The sequence below is a fragment of the Anopheles cruzii genome, chromosome 2, assembly GCF_943734635.1.
Source record: "Anopheles cruzii chromosome 2, idAnoCruzAS_RS32_06, whole genome shotgun sequence".
Lineage (NCBI taxonomy): Eukaryota > Metazoa > Arthropoda > Insecta > Diptera > Culicidae > Anopheles > Anopheles cruzii.
In genome coordinates this window covers 566,834-580,578 of record NC_069144.1, presented here as the reverse complement: position 1 = coordinate 580,578, position 13,745 = coordinate 566,834, and the positions used below count along the sequence as shown (strand labels likewise).

At 50.0% G+C, this 13,745-nt stretch overlaps 1 protein-coding gene across 3 annotated transcripts; it reads left to right on the top strand.

Moving 5' to 3' along the window:
* Positions 1-18: 18 nt before the first annotated feature.
* Positions 19-13,090, top strand: LOC128269352 (sodium-dependent neutral amino acid transporter B(0)AT3). Of its 3 annotated transcripts, none has more exons than XM_053006792.1 (10): positions 19-442; positions 5,566-5,798; positions 5,859-6,433; positions 6,493-6,640; positions 6,703-6,904; positions 6,979-7,138; positions 7,221-7,383; positions 7,446-7,646; positions 8,578-8,646; positions 11,208-13,090. In XM_053006792.1, exons 1-10 carry the CDS (start codon positions 154-156, stop codon positions 11,463-11,465), a joined length of 2,298 nt encoding a protein of 765 aa, XP_052862752.1. In that variant the 5' UTR covers positions 19-153; the 3' UTR covers positions 11,466-13,090. The 3 variants fall into 3 exon arrangements, with proteins under 3 accessions (XP_052862752.1, XP_052862754.1, XP_052862753.1); XM_053006794.1 differs by lacking the exon at positions 11,208-13,090 and adding an exon at positions 9,647-9,820; XM_053006793.1 differs by lacking the exon at positions 8,578-8,646.
* Positions 13,091-13,745: the final 655 nt, after the last annotated feature.

The window sequence follows — 13,745 nt, the reverse complement described above, 5'->3', positions numbered from 1 at the left end:
CCCCGGCCGCGGCACCTCCCGCCGACGACACGCACGTGCACGGGCAAACCGTGGCATTGGATCGGAGTCACACGGAGCGTGACATCGTGAAGTGGTACACGACGGATCCGCACTCCAGACAGCGGTTACCCAGTGACCCGCCCAGCGACGACGATGGCGACTAAGGTGGACGGGGTTCCGGGCCCACGGAACAATGGCCACGAGATGGCGCCCCTCAACACGAGGGCCCGCGGCGATGGCACGCACGGTGTCACGATCATGCTGTCGCCGCCGGACCGCAGCTCGATCGGATCGCGCGACGGAGCCGGCGCCCTGCCCGACGGTGACCCGGACCGTGCCGCCTGGTCCGGCAAGATGCAGTTCTTCCTCAGTATTATCGGCTACTCGGTCGGGCTCGGCAACATCTGGCGGTTTCCGTACCTGTGTCAGCAAAATGGCGGAGGTAAGTGGGACGTAGGCGTGCTGCTGCTTGCTAGACCATGTGGATGTAATCTCGTTGCTGTACCGGTGCCAAGAATCCTTCCGAAACAGCCGGGGCACGCTGGGATACGATAAATTATCGAACAAGTTCGGAGAGGAAGGCGAGAGCGACTTTAGGCCAAAAATGCACGGGAATGTTTTCACACGGCGGTCGGTGTGCTTCTGCCCCAGAAAGAGCTGCCTTTGGCAGCGCTCCAACAGGCAGTGGACCGAAAAATCGATGGTGCATGCAAAACGTGCCCTGCATGGCACGGCTTCTCCCCTACGAGTATCCGATGCAGTTTAGTCCCAGTTTAGCCCCCGGTTCGTCTGCCAGCGGATATTGAAATTAATAATGGCTTTCTCGCATTTGCTGGTCCGAGGGGCGCAGAGCCAGTGGATGGAATGAATCTATAATTGATGTTCGAACACGGGTGCTAAGTGGGGATCAGAATCAATTGAGGGACACCGTTTTCAATCGGTCAATCGAACAATTACTAGGGCTCATAAATTAGGTTAACCGATTTTCTGCGCAAAACCGAATTAAATCCATGCTACTTCAAGTCAAAGCTTATACACAATTCCGCAACCCGAAGCCTTCTACGATCGATAATGAAGTAGAGCAACTTGTGAGTCGATGGCCAACTTTCGTCGCTGCCAACTATCGACGGGTCGCACTGTCTTAAAACACGAATAAATCAGTCGCAATACCGACGACACTACCTTCACCGCCTGGTTTTCCTGTGCTGGTGACAATTGCGAGTGTAAGCAATTTATTACCGATCAGTGCCAGTCACTGCTCGGCCACGGATTGCGCATTTGCAGTCTTCGCGGCGCCTTCGCTTCGTGTGTATCAATTACGGAAATTTGTTCCAATCAGTAGCCATTATTGGTTGGCTACTCGGCGCACTTCGATTGATTCTGACAGCGAGCACTTACAACCAATCGGCGCCTGCTACTCTCTACTTGCACTAATCAACGGGGCGCGCGCGAACGAAAGTTAATGATAATTCGATTCTAGGCTAACACGCGGCTCCCGGGGGCGAAACAATTCTGCTGCCAATTTTTCCCTTAGTCAGAGGCCTTAGTCAGGGTCGGGTCGTATCAATTAAGACGTGCTGTGACGCCCTTCATGATGAACCTCGATCGATCGCAAGCGATCAGTTCTGCAAGGAAACTGGAGCGCCCCAGTTCTTCTTTCGCACAATTGAAGTTTTACTAGCTCTCTGCGGCGTCCTATTTGGGTCGCAGTTCCACACAGGCCGCAGGCCACAAGTTGAAACCTACCACAAATCGATCCAACAAAAGGCTTCTTTGGTCGATAAATCTCCGCTGTTTAATCGAACCGCCTCTCTGCTCTCAGACCTTCCCGATGGGGTCATTTCACCTTGATTGTTGTCACTTTCATTAGCTCGGCTGCGCCACATTATTGTGACATCGTGCCTAATGGTGACGACCTGATTTCGTGGAAGCCGAAACTATTAAATCCATTCAAAATTCAACATCAGTTGTCAGACGACCACCATGTAGGTAGGACAAACTTCAAACAGCCAGGCGCCTCCATCGGACTTGATCGCTTGAAAAGCTGTCTTACAGAACTCTTCCACAAGCGCCCATCTTTCGTGGCTTCCCAACGTGAGACTCAAGTTCATGACCATGGGGCGATCACCAACCCGATGAAACATAGTGCTCTGACACCAACCTTAACCTCCAACGTAAATCGATCACAGCGAGCACTAGGGGGGCCCCAATTAATGTATCTCTGGCCCGGCGCAATTGCCCTGCCATCGCACCCAATAGTTGTGACAGTGAGGGACAGGCCCGCCGCCGCGTGTGAGGGCCATTTTACAGGAAGGGAACTACGAGACGCCTACACTAATTGTAGGTATGCGTCACACGGTCGTAAACTCGGACCCGAGGGTGTAATTGATGTACAAAGCTGTTCCGCACCGCGATCGCATAATGAAATCATGTGGCTCGCCGACTCTCAGGTCCCTCGTTTGTTTAGAGCTTCATCGTGACAGTGACTCATGTGAGGGCACCGTTAATACATCGGTTGTCAAGCTTCTCGAAACTTTGACCCATCGTTCCCGAGTTCTGAGCCCCCGAGGAACACGTGCACTATTTTTCAACTAAACATAAGGCCATCAATTAGCTAATTGAAAGCAAAGGCAAACCTTAGAAAACCGCCGCCAGCAACAAACGATCAAACTTTGATAAAACCGCAACCGTGGCCCCACGCACCACCAGCGAGCGTCTTCCGCGTCCCGCGAAAGAAAGCAGTTCCGAGCTGGCGGTGGCGGCGCCAGTCAGTCAGACCTTTCGATTGCATCCGAGGTTGCACATGTTGGCAATGAATTGGCGTTGGCTTTGGGCTTGGTGCTCGGCCAAACCGTACTCGGTCGGCCTGTGCCTATAAATAGCCACTGCACTGGTTGGGGGGCCCCTTCGAAGCGCCGCCTAGTGCCCCCCGACGACAACGGCGAATCGATCAATCGAAGCGCAGATGTGTAAAGTCCAGCGATCCGAACGCCATTTCCCGCGCGATGACAGTTGCATCGCGCGGCCATAATGTTAGGTCTCTCGCAAAGTACCGTCCAGTTAGTCCAGGTCGTGTGCCCTAACACGAAAATGCTATTCTAAAGGAACAGTTTCTGATAAAAATCCATTTTCATTTAAATTTTTTTCATTTAATAAAAGTATAACTGTGTACTTTCAGGTGATGTACGAAACCTTTAGAAACTTTCGAAGAAAGCAAACTTTCCGGTACGGCTTAACAGTAACGTCGAGTTCTACTCGCGACTCGCGTGTGGGCTGTATCCGAGTTCAAAACGCCGTCGTTGGAAAATTATGAGGAAAATACATGCGCGCCCTTTCCCGGTGGAACGGGATTGCGTGTTCGGCGGCCTAGACCGCTTTTTACACTGCTGACCTACAGACGCGGGATCGCGGGACCACACGGCACAATCGTCGTGCCGTGTGGCGATGGCGCACTGATTGCGGTGTGTGGCAAGTCGCGGCCGCTGCTCAGGTTATGAAACACAGTTCAGGGAATGCACACGAAATCGATGGTGCTGTGTTGAGGGAGACCGGGCCACCGGGTGACGAATGGACGGAAAAGTGTGTGCAGACAGGCGCCACTCGGTGGGGCGGCTGTAATTTGGTCGATACGGAAAATCACTACACACTGCACTTGATCTTGATGCACGCACGGGGCGACCGATGAGCGACGACCTTCGCGCGAAGGTGCATTTAGAGCATGAAATGTGGCCCATATTTCGTGGGCTGACCACGAAAATGTTTAGGCAGCGCACGAACTCGGCACAAAGTTGCCAAACTTTTCGGCACCACCTCAAGATAGAAGGAACATGAGTCACCGGCCAGTGTCTCAGATCATCTGAAAAGGAAAAACTGTCCGGAGACGCGAAGCTCTGGTTCAGCACACGTCTCAAGCACAGCATCACAAGGACGCACTCGAGAGGGACAATTTTATGTCAATTACAGGGGACCACTGCAATGCCCCACTGCGACCGAAGCAGGAGATAGTTTCCTTGTCGCAAGATGCGTATTATTAATGCCCATAAACTCGTGGCGAAAGTATGCTAATCCTGCCGTACGTCACAATAATTACATTGCGGCCAGAACCCCCACCCCGTCATTAGGGGCACGTTTTGAAGTGTGTCATAGAAATGATTTACAGACGACCGTATGTTAGCCAGACGGGGACGCATTCGATGGCCAGTCTTGTGGTGCTACCTTTGAAACGGAGTTAGAATTTGGACGAAGTTTGAAGGAGCTTCAGCTTAACTACTCACTGACTTGACTCTTATGAATAGATTATGATTATTTAGCAATTAATTCGGTTGTTGTATTTTATTTGAGATCGGAGTTTAACTTTGTTCGATAACGAAATTTTTTAGAGCACTCGGTGGCACTTCTGATCGCGTTGACGTCTGCGAGGAGAAATTCCTCCAATGACTACTAGTCGATTGCTCTACCAGCCTGCTTGAATTCGTATTCGACTTGCTCGACTATTACAGGCTTCGTAGACTGCTCGACTATTACAAAAAATGTTTCCGGTGAGGTCGCTACAATGTTGAACGATTCAATGAACAGTTCAGTAAGCAACTCAAACGACGAATCAACACCTGCGATGGCAGCTTCAGCTTAAAAATGGCACCGATACTTTCTATTCATCGCTGCCGCTTGTCGGCCCCCCATCATCCTGTTGCCGCAGCCACGTCCACCGCCGCACGTTGACGTCGTTAGCGGTCCATGTCCCGTTCGCGTTGCCCCGTTTGTGTAACCGGCTGACATTCTCGGGGAGGCGAGGCGCGTTGCTACGAGTGAAATGCACGGCACAAGTGTAGGGCCTCTTCTTGCGTTCTTGCGTGACCATTATGACAGTTTCCAACAGGACTCAACAGGGGACCCAAGGGGGGGACCTGGTACTTATAAATAGAGCAACGAGAGTTGTTTTCCAAAAGGTGACCTTGCATATATGCGACAGGTGAACGACGCCGCGGGTAGTGCGCCATTCGGCCGTGGCTAATCCGACGCTAACTAGGTGCCGGCCGATCGATCCGGCGCTTGCCGCCGGTGCACCTGTGGGGTGGTTCGCTTCGCTTATCGGATCGCTGAGCTGCTGTGCGCCTAAAGCTAGGCTAATCCGACAAGTATTCCGACACAGACCCAACGGGGGGACGGTCGATGAGATTCCGATTCCGATTGACTGGCCGTTTCCAATCACTTCGGGATGTAACTGTTTGTACCAGGCAGCCAGCCAACGAGCCAGGACCCGGACCCTTGATTAAAGTGTGTTCACCGCAAGCATTTACGGTGCGTTCGGTGCACCGTAAATGGGTTCTTGCGGTGGTCAATGGGACGGCAATTGCGACTGCAATCAAGATAATGAGATTGCTACAAGCGTGTCCGACACAGAAGCGGTGCATTCGAACAAGAAAAATCAATTTCTTATCATGAGGTCACCATCAGGCGGCAGCGACGGCAACGGCATTCGTTATCTGAAAAAGGGAGATAGTGCCGGGGTGCATGTTTAACTTCCTGGTTTCACACCTGGTTTTCGGTTCGGCTTCCATTCGCCAGGTGCCTTCCTGATACCGTTCATGATTATGCTGATTCTGGAGGGCATTCCACTGTTCCTGATCGAGCTGGGGATGGGCCAGCGGATGCGGCTGGGTGCGCTCGGTGTGTGGAACACCATCCATCCCTGGCTCGGCGGCATCGGTATCAGCTCGTGCATCGTGACACTGTTCGTGGCGATCTACTACAACGTGATCATCACCTGGTGTTTCTACTACTTCTTCAACAGCTTCCGGGTAAGTCACAACTGGGGGTCATCGGAGGACTCGACACTAATCGATTGCTTTTCCTTCCAGTATCCACTGCCTTGGGGAACCTGCCCGCAGCTTAACGGGACCGAGGTCGAGGAGTGCGAGCGGTCATCGGAGACCGCGTACTTCTGGTACCGCACGACGCTCGATGCGGCCCCGAGCATAGACGAAACCGGGGGCTTCAAGTGGTGGATCGTGCTCTGCCTGATGCTCTCCTGGACCGTAGTGTTCTTCATCGTGATGAAGGGTATCCAGAGCTCGGGCAAAGTAGTGTACTTCACCTCGCTGTTTCCGTACATCGTGCTGACGATCTTCTTCATCCGTGGTATCACCCTCAAAGGAGCGGGCGCAGGACTGATGCACATGTACACGCCGAAGGTGGAGAAGCTCCTCGAGCCGACCGTGTGGCTCGATGCGGCCACGCAGGTCTTTTACTCGTTCGGTCTTGCGTTCGGCTCGCTGATCGCCTTCGGCAGCTACAATACGCCCAAGAACAATTGCGTCCGGGACGTGCTGCTCGTGTCAGTGTGTAACGCCGTCACCGCGATCTACGCGAGCGTCGTGATCTTTGCCATTCTCGGCTACAAAGCAACGCTGGGCGTTGATAGGTGTATTCAAGTGTAAGTCGTAAGGCACTGTATTCTGGCCCGCTGTATTGTGACCTTTTCTCCCCCTTCAGCAATAAGCACGTTCTGGTGAAGCACGGTCTGCTGGAGTCGGTACACGCGGAGAACGCCGAGTACGAGCACGTAATGGCCGGCCTGAACAGCACGATGCTGAAGGACTGGGAGTTCGAAAAGTGTAGTCTGGATGATCAACTGTCCAGTGTAAGACGCCGGAGAAGGTGATCTTTTGCGTCACCACTGAACGGGGTTGTCTCTGATTGCAGGCCGCCGAAGGAACGGGTTTAGCGTTCATCGTGTTCACTGAAGCGATCGTCGAGCTGCCGGGATCGCCCTTCTGGGCCGTGCTCTTCTTCACCATGCTGCTCTCGCTCGGGTTGGGTTCACAGATCGGCATCCTGGAGGGGATGCTCTGTACGATCTTCGATATTGACATCTTCAAAAGAATCCGGAAACCTTACGTCACCGGTAAGTTCCGTATCCTTGAAGGCGTATCGTAGGCAAAGGCATCTTTTAACGTCCTATTCTTCGTCCTGGTCCAGGTGTCGTCTGTGCGTTCTGTTTCACCGTTGGACTGATATTTACGACCGGTGCCGGTGAGTACTGGCTCAAGATGTTTGACTCCTTCGCCGGCACCATCGGGCTGGTGGTGGTGGCCCTCATGGAGATGATAGCCGTTATCTACATTTACGGTCACGAAAAGTGAGTACCTTCCTAGGGCCGGGATTTCCCCGACGCACGCCCGGTCTACATGTGATTGTTTTCCTCTACCCGCCGTCGGAAGGTTTACCGAAGACATTTATCAAATGACCGGAACCCGGCCCGGTATCTACTGGCAGATGACCTGGCGGTACATTGGTCCGGCCATCATGTGCTGCATTCTGCTGTCATCCATCCTCTCGATGATACTACGGAATCCATCGTACGGTGCCTGGAACGGGGAACTGGTAAGTGTGTGGCACACCCTATACTGGCATGGTTCAATGGAACGCACGTCCTTTATGCACAGGGTATCGTTGAAAGCAAAGCGTACCCGGACTGGGTCATGGGGATCGCCCTGGCGATGATCATCGCCGGTGTCCTGCCGATGCCCGTCGTGTTCCTGCTGAGACGCTTCCAGATCCTGAGTGTCGATCTCGACATTCACCAAGGCTCGATCCGGCGAAACGAGACCACCGCATCGACGAAGGAAATGATCGACGAAGACGACGTAAGTATTGCTCCTTCTTGTAGCTTCGGTACGGGTTCCGTTTCCGATGCCAAATCACCGACGGTTACCGCCGTTCCAGTTCGTGCAAGCATTGGGGAACCTTATATGGTACGGCGGTTGTTAGTTATGAAACTGAAGAGGTACCGCAACAGGTACCGTCGTCGTGTATCGATAGTATATTCAGAGTATTGTATTGTTTACGTTTTTAAACCATTGTTTGTGTCCCGAGTAATCCGGCTATTAAACGGCAGAAGCATGTTGTATTGAGTTGAAAATTTAATCCACTTTCAGTTAAATGTGACCTCGCAGCAGCCAATTGCGCGATTACAACAACGATTCATTATTCTTACTTTGCAACAATGCAGATCTAGATCATTGTGTGTTTGTGTATTTGTGTTTAGTACATTTCGATATGTGTTTGTTGAATTGATTTATACTATTGTTTTGTGGCTAAGCAAAGACCCACGGCGGCGGCAAGGGCTTATAGGTTAAGTATGCGTTCCATGAGTACTTTAGTTTAAGAGAAGATTATTCCTGTGTAATAAAATTAAGCGCTTAGATGTAAGAAGTCGCCGATGAAATGGGTAAAACATGTCAAAAACCCACTAAGCTATATCAGGTTGTAGGCCAAATACTTTCCGGTGTCGTCGAAATTCCTTTATGAGATTCATTGGCTCCGCTATCAGGTGTTTCGATCCACGTACTAATCCATCACTTCACAATATTTTTTCTTCTCTCTTTCTATTCCGCTCTCTCTGTGTGCTGTATTCTCTCGGGCTTTCGGAAAACCGTGTTGTACATTCCCAAACCTAACCTCTCGGTTCTGTAACACCATTCACCATCGCTCCTCTGTGTAACTCTGTGCCCGTTGACCATCGCTTTACGTGCTTGCCCTCGATGTGTTCGCATACCTAACACACATCAAACACAGGTCGTAAGTCCTGATCTGCCACCTCCACAGTCCCTGGCAGCTACTCGATTCACGATCGGAGACTTTGATGTAAGTTTCAACGTATCATACTCTCACCCGTCAGTATCACCACCACCACTTGTAGATCACCCGAATCGTTGTTGCCATCTGCATCTGCGGGTAGACTTCATTTTAACATCGTAATGAGGCGCTAGCTTGTAGCATCATTTCATATCGGATGTTCCAACCAATCATACGATGTTCATACCCGTGTTCCATTGAAAGTAACTGGGAAGCTGTAAAAATTTAAAATGCAAACCTTTAAACCCCATCAAAACATCACCGTTTGCTACACGAACGGACTGGTATTGATGTTGAAAAATCACCTTCCTTCCAATCATTCCATGTACTTTGAAACTATAAAAAAAAATGCTCGATCTCCAATACTAATTTGATGTATTCCCGTTCCCAATCACATCCTTTATCCCACTCTCTTTCTCTCTCTGTGTCTCTCTTTCTCTTTTACCAATTTCTAATCCATCATAGATACGATCATAAAACCCTAGAACTAATAAACCGATAAATCAAAATATCAATACATGCATCTACCAACAAACCATCTACGCATCGCATCAACAGTCCCCCAGAAACAGCATCGTCGTCGTCGTCGTCGCCGTAGAATTGCCTTTTTGAATGTGAACTGCTTGGCTAGCTAGGCCCAATCCCCGTTCCCTGCGGGGGGGCCTCATGATCATCATCAGAGCATCATCATCCTTTTACCGGATCGCACGAGCGCTAATGCTGGACATTGAATAAGATTTTAACCTGAGGCAGCAGTTCCTTAAAACCATTCTCCTACGTCATCACCATCGACCGATCGTCACTACTCGCTGATCTCATGGCCATTAGGTGTACCAATCATTGGATGTTCAGTGTGTGTTGTATGTGCGTAGTGCGTTGTTGAACTCTCATCTTCACCACACGCGCCCACCACCGGGTGGCGGCCCGTAGACTAGAGCGCGCCCGTAGTAGTAGCAGCCTCTAGGCCAATTTCGACATTCACATGGAGTTTATTACTTGAAAGTTATAGACGAAAACCGACGAGGCTAGCAGTAAGCGCAGTAAGACATCGCCCAGCAAACCGAATGTCAAGCCCAACAACAGCAGCAGCAGCAGCGCCGGCAATGCCACGCTCGTCACCACCAGCATCACCAATACTGCTGCTGGCACCACCACCGCCCGGAAGTCCATTATGAAACAGTAGTCCGAAGTCGTAACGACGGGCAAACCCAAACCAACTTCCCGATAGCGCACGACGGGCACATTACGAACCACAGAATATAACCACTCTACTAGCAATTCGGTGAAGCCGCCTGCATCGTGCGTGTGAGCGAAGCCATTAAAAGTAACCACCCCGTACTGTAGGATTCAAGCCCAGGTTTTAGAACTTCATCTCCAGACGGCGCGGGGCCAGCAGACACACACACGCTGGTTCACACGGCAGTATCCCGCCCGGCACGTCGTCAATGTATAAAGCTAGCGAGTTTTAGTAGAATCAGTTGGTACTAAGCACCGCAGTAAACTCAAACCTTATCGACCCGGGAGGACACACCCGGGTGGAGTATACTATAAGAGATTGCACACACACGAAGGGTTGAATTCGCTGTTGTGCGCACCGAATGCGCACATCCTTGCACTCACTCTAGTAGACACAGAACATCACCGTGGCAACGGCAGAGAGGGCCAGAACAAGCGCGCGCCAAACACTTTGCTAACCAAATGACAATATGGTAAATATGAGCCCCAGCGTTTAGCCGTTTTTGCGTTCGAATGGTAGCTCCTAGGAATGTTAATCTGCCTCTCTCTATCGATATCGTTCAATCATTGTTTGCGCATCATACCCTAGTGTCCCTTTTTCTGTCTGATCACTGTTCACGATCTCGTTGTACTAAAAACAATGGACGGTGGAGGTGCGTTACGAACAGACGACAAAAAGAGGTGGAAACGTTCACGAACTGATTGGGATTGTTAATTTGGAAGAAACAAAACACACAACACGTTGTCGCTTATTTCCGTTCCGTTTCTATCCGCTTCTTCTCTGTGCGTATGGATGTTTGTACATTACAATTTCGTTTGATAGAGAACTCTCTCCTAGCAATATGCTTCAACCTTCAACAAAATACGCGTGTTATCTATAAGTATTGTTAGTCTTATTTGCATAATTAGTTTTAAGAATTATTTCTCCTTGTTGGTTGGTGTTTTTCTGTTCTGGCTGCGTTAAACATTATTTGCAAACAATTCAGTTCTGCTGTCCGTTCGCTGTTACTTTTTATGTTTCGATAGTCGCTATTTATACCTTGTCTTAGGTTTCGCAAGGGAACTCAACGATCCGTCCAAACTGGCCTGGCCGCCCGTACCGAGTACGATTCGATGCATGATTGTGGCGTATTTGGCGGAAAATCCGCCCTTAGACCCTTTACTAGTTTTTTGCGGAATGCATTCCTTGGCCTTGACGTTGGATCTATCCGAAGCCGGTTTTCAGTTCTGCATACGGCCCAATCTCTCTCTCTCCTTTGTTCTCTCTCTCTCTACACTGATGTACTAAAACCCGTTTTTCTTTTCCATTTCCCAAACACAACAACAACTGGCAGGATGATGATGATGATGACGATTTTAGTGGACCCGCACTGGGCGGGCCCGTGAACCTGCGGAGCGATTCGGACGACGAAGACGAACCACCGACGATGGGCAAGATGCTGGCCAAACAGTCCGCCAACACTACCACGGCATCTTCGCAGCAGCCAAAGCAGCAGCAGCTACAGTTCAAAAACCAGTCGCATCTAACGCCGAGCGTGCTCGGGGCCACGGCGCGTAAGAAACCGTTCCGAATGGAGGTGGTCGACTTCTAGGACCTCCGCTACTAGGGCCAGGGCCCCTAGGACTAGGGACTAGGACTCTTCCGCCGGCAAGCTTCTATGTGTACCGTTTCCGTTCTTGTGTCGGCCTGTCGCAGTGCTCTAAGCAATCCTTCCTCGCCCGTAACCTCGTTTAGTTCAGTTAAGGCTTGGTGGACCGACGCAGTCGTGTCACTAGGCTGCCCTTGGATTTCACTCGTAGGTCGCAGCGCAGCCCAGCTGCCGCTCGCGGCCCATGTTGGATAGATGGTGGATAGCCGATGTTACGTGTAAATAATGATGTATAGCACATAATGAGCAGAAGATGCTGAAAATCAATCTAATCGTAAACCCCAACCCCCCCCATTATATGATAAGAAGCGGTCCCGCCGGACTGCTCTAGGTACTGCTGCTACGGAGAAGATATTTCCACTCACCACCACCACCTTCGCTGTGTGATACCGTTACCGAAACTCCAACTAACTGTGTGGCACCGGAACCGCAACCGGTGCTGGGGATTGAGTTTGAGTTGAGCGTGTGCCGAGAGGGTTCGTAGTGATTTGTTGGCCACCAAGTTTGCCAGTTACCTGCTGTACTTGCGGTCGTTGTAAAAATTGCGTACCGTTTCAGCCTCACCGGAGGCGCTCTATATAGCTTCAGTCTAGAGAGATGCGTTTGGTTTCGGTAGAAATACATACGGGGCGTTCACTAGAATCACCCATTCATGGCTCCCCTCCGTAGAGGACAAACTGCTGGGTGAGCGGCAGAACCTGGGGGGAGCCCCCACTTTTATGGAGCGAATTGTAACGTTTTACTTTTCGCCTGTCGTTAGGCGGCAAGTATTTGCTTACCCAAAGTCTGCGCGAGTGCTAGGCACGAGTACAATAACCACCCCAGGCAGCATAATGCGTAGTTTAGGAGCGTCGGCCAAGTATTTATATACGCCAGCAGGATTGAGTTCCGGAGCCGGGCGGACGGAAGTTTGTTGTAAAACTCTCAGAAAGACACCACCCAGACCCAGAAGCAACTCAGTACCCCGTAACGGTGATTAGTTAAGTACATGAGACATATGTAAGATATTAATGGATGGCGATCCAGAAAGGGGGGGACACGATTTCGACAGGGTGGCTGTGGTATGGTGCAGCGGTCAACTCGCTGCGTGTGATGTGTTCGTGGAACCGTAGATTCTTCCTCTTGTCACGTAACGTTTGTGTTCTGTGAATAATCGAACTAAATTAATGACACCGCTGCGCGGACATATGAACACTAAATTGAGTAGCTCTCGGGCCATAATCTGTTTGCCATCACTTCCGGTTTGAGTCGGGCCAGCAAAGGATATTATTTTTGAACTGACAAAATGCATTATTGGCTACACACTTACTTTTCGATCGATTTAACTACACACCGGAACAGCTTTTGAGCTCATGAGCTTTCGGTTAGGTTTCCTTTTTTTGCCGTTCCTGCGAGTTTAAATCGTTAATAACTAATCAAAAGCCAACCTAAAAAGTCGCCCGCTAAACGAACTTACACTAAAAACCAACCAAACCAAGATGCCGTGCGCAACTTGAAAGAAAACCAAACAAAAACCATACAATAAACACAATGTGATCAACGCAAGTAAACGCAAAAGAGAGGAAACCGATAAATAGTAAGATAATGTTTTAAGAGTTAGTGATTATTAGTCAACCAAAGTGTCGTAGCGCCAAGCGAATGGAAGCGGAGAAGACGTAAGCAAGACAAAACCAGAACTATGAAGCAGCGTAACACACGTACGTGGTGGCCAAAAAGTGAGACAAATATCAGTAATAAGTTTCATACCAATCAACCGACCACCAGATGATCCATAGATGGGATCTGGTAAACCATATTCTCTTCCGACGTCCGCGTCCGATGTGTTTCTGCGAGCGAGTTTACTTCAGCATCCCAAGCGAATTCCCCGTTCGCTTGCCATTTCTTTCAAATAAGCTTAAATTGTTTCCGCCTCAGCGTATCTGTGGTTTGGGCGAAACCCTGCTCAATGTTGCTGTTCAATTCGCTGCTTAAACCACCGGACACCGGACGGAGACAGTAAAGCGTTAACTAACGACAAACTTACGTGTGGCAGCTCAAAACTATGAAACAATAAGATGAAAATTTCAACAGATTAGTCAGTGTTTAGTTTGCAGGACAACAAGCTCAACCATTACGGATCTGCTAAAAGACACATATTTTCAAACCCATCACTTTGCGCGGTTCTTATATTAAACGTAATTTGGTTAGCACACTAGAGGTAGAATAATTTTCAAACAAAAACAC

Coding starts and splice junctions, on each gene's coding strand:
- LOC128269352 (XM_053006792.1), top strand. CDS start 154: ATGGCGACTAAGGTGGACGGGGTTCCGGGCCCACGGAACAATGGCCAC. Junction 6,434..6,492: donor GTTGATAGGTGTATTCAAGT/GTAAGTCGTAAG, acceptor CTCCCCCTTCAG/CAATAAGCACGTTCTGGTGA. Junction 8,647..11,207: donor TCACGATCGGAGACTTTGAT/GTAAGTTTCAAC, acceptor AACAACTGGCAG/GATGATGATGATGATGACGA.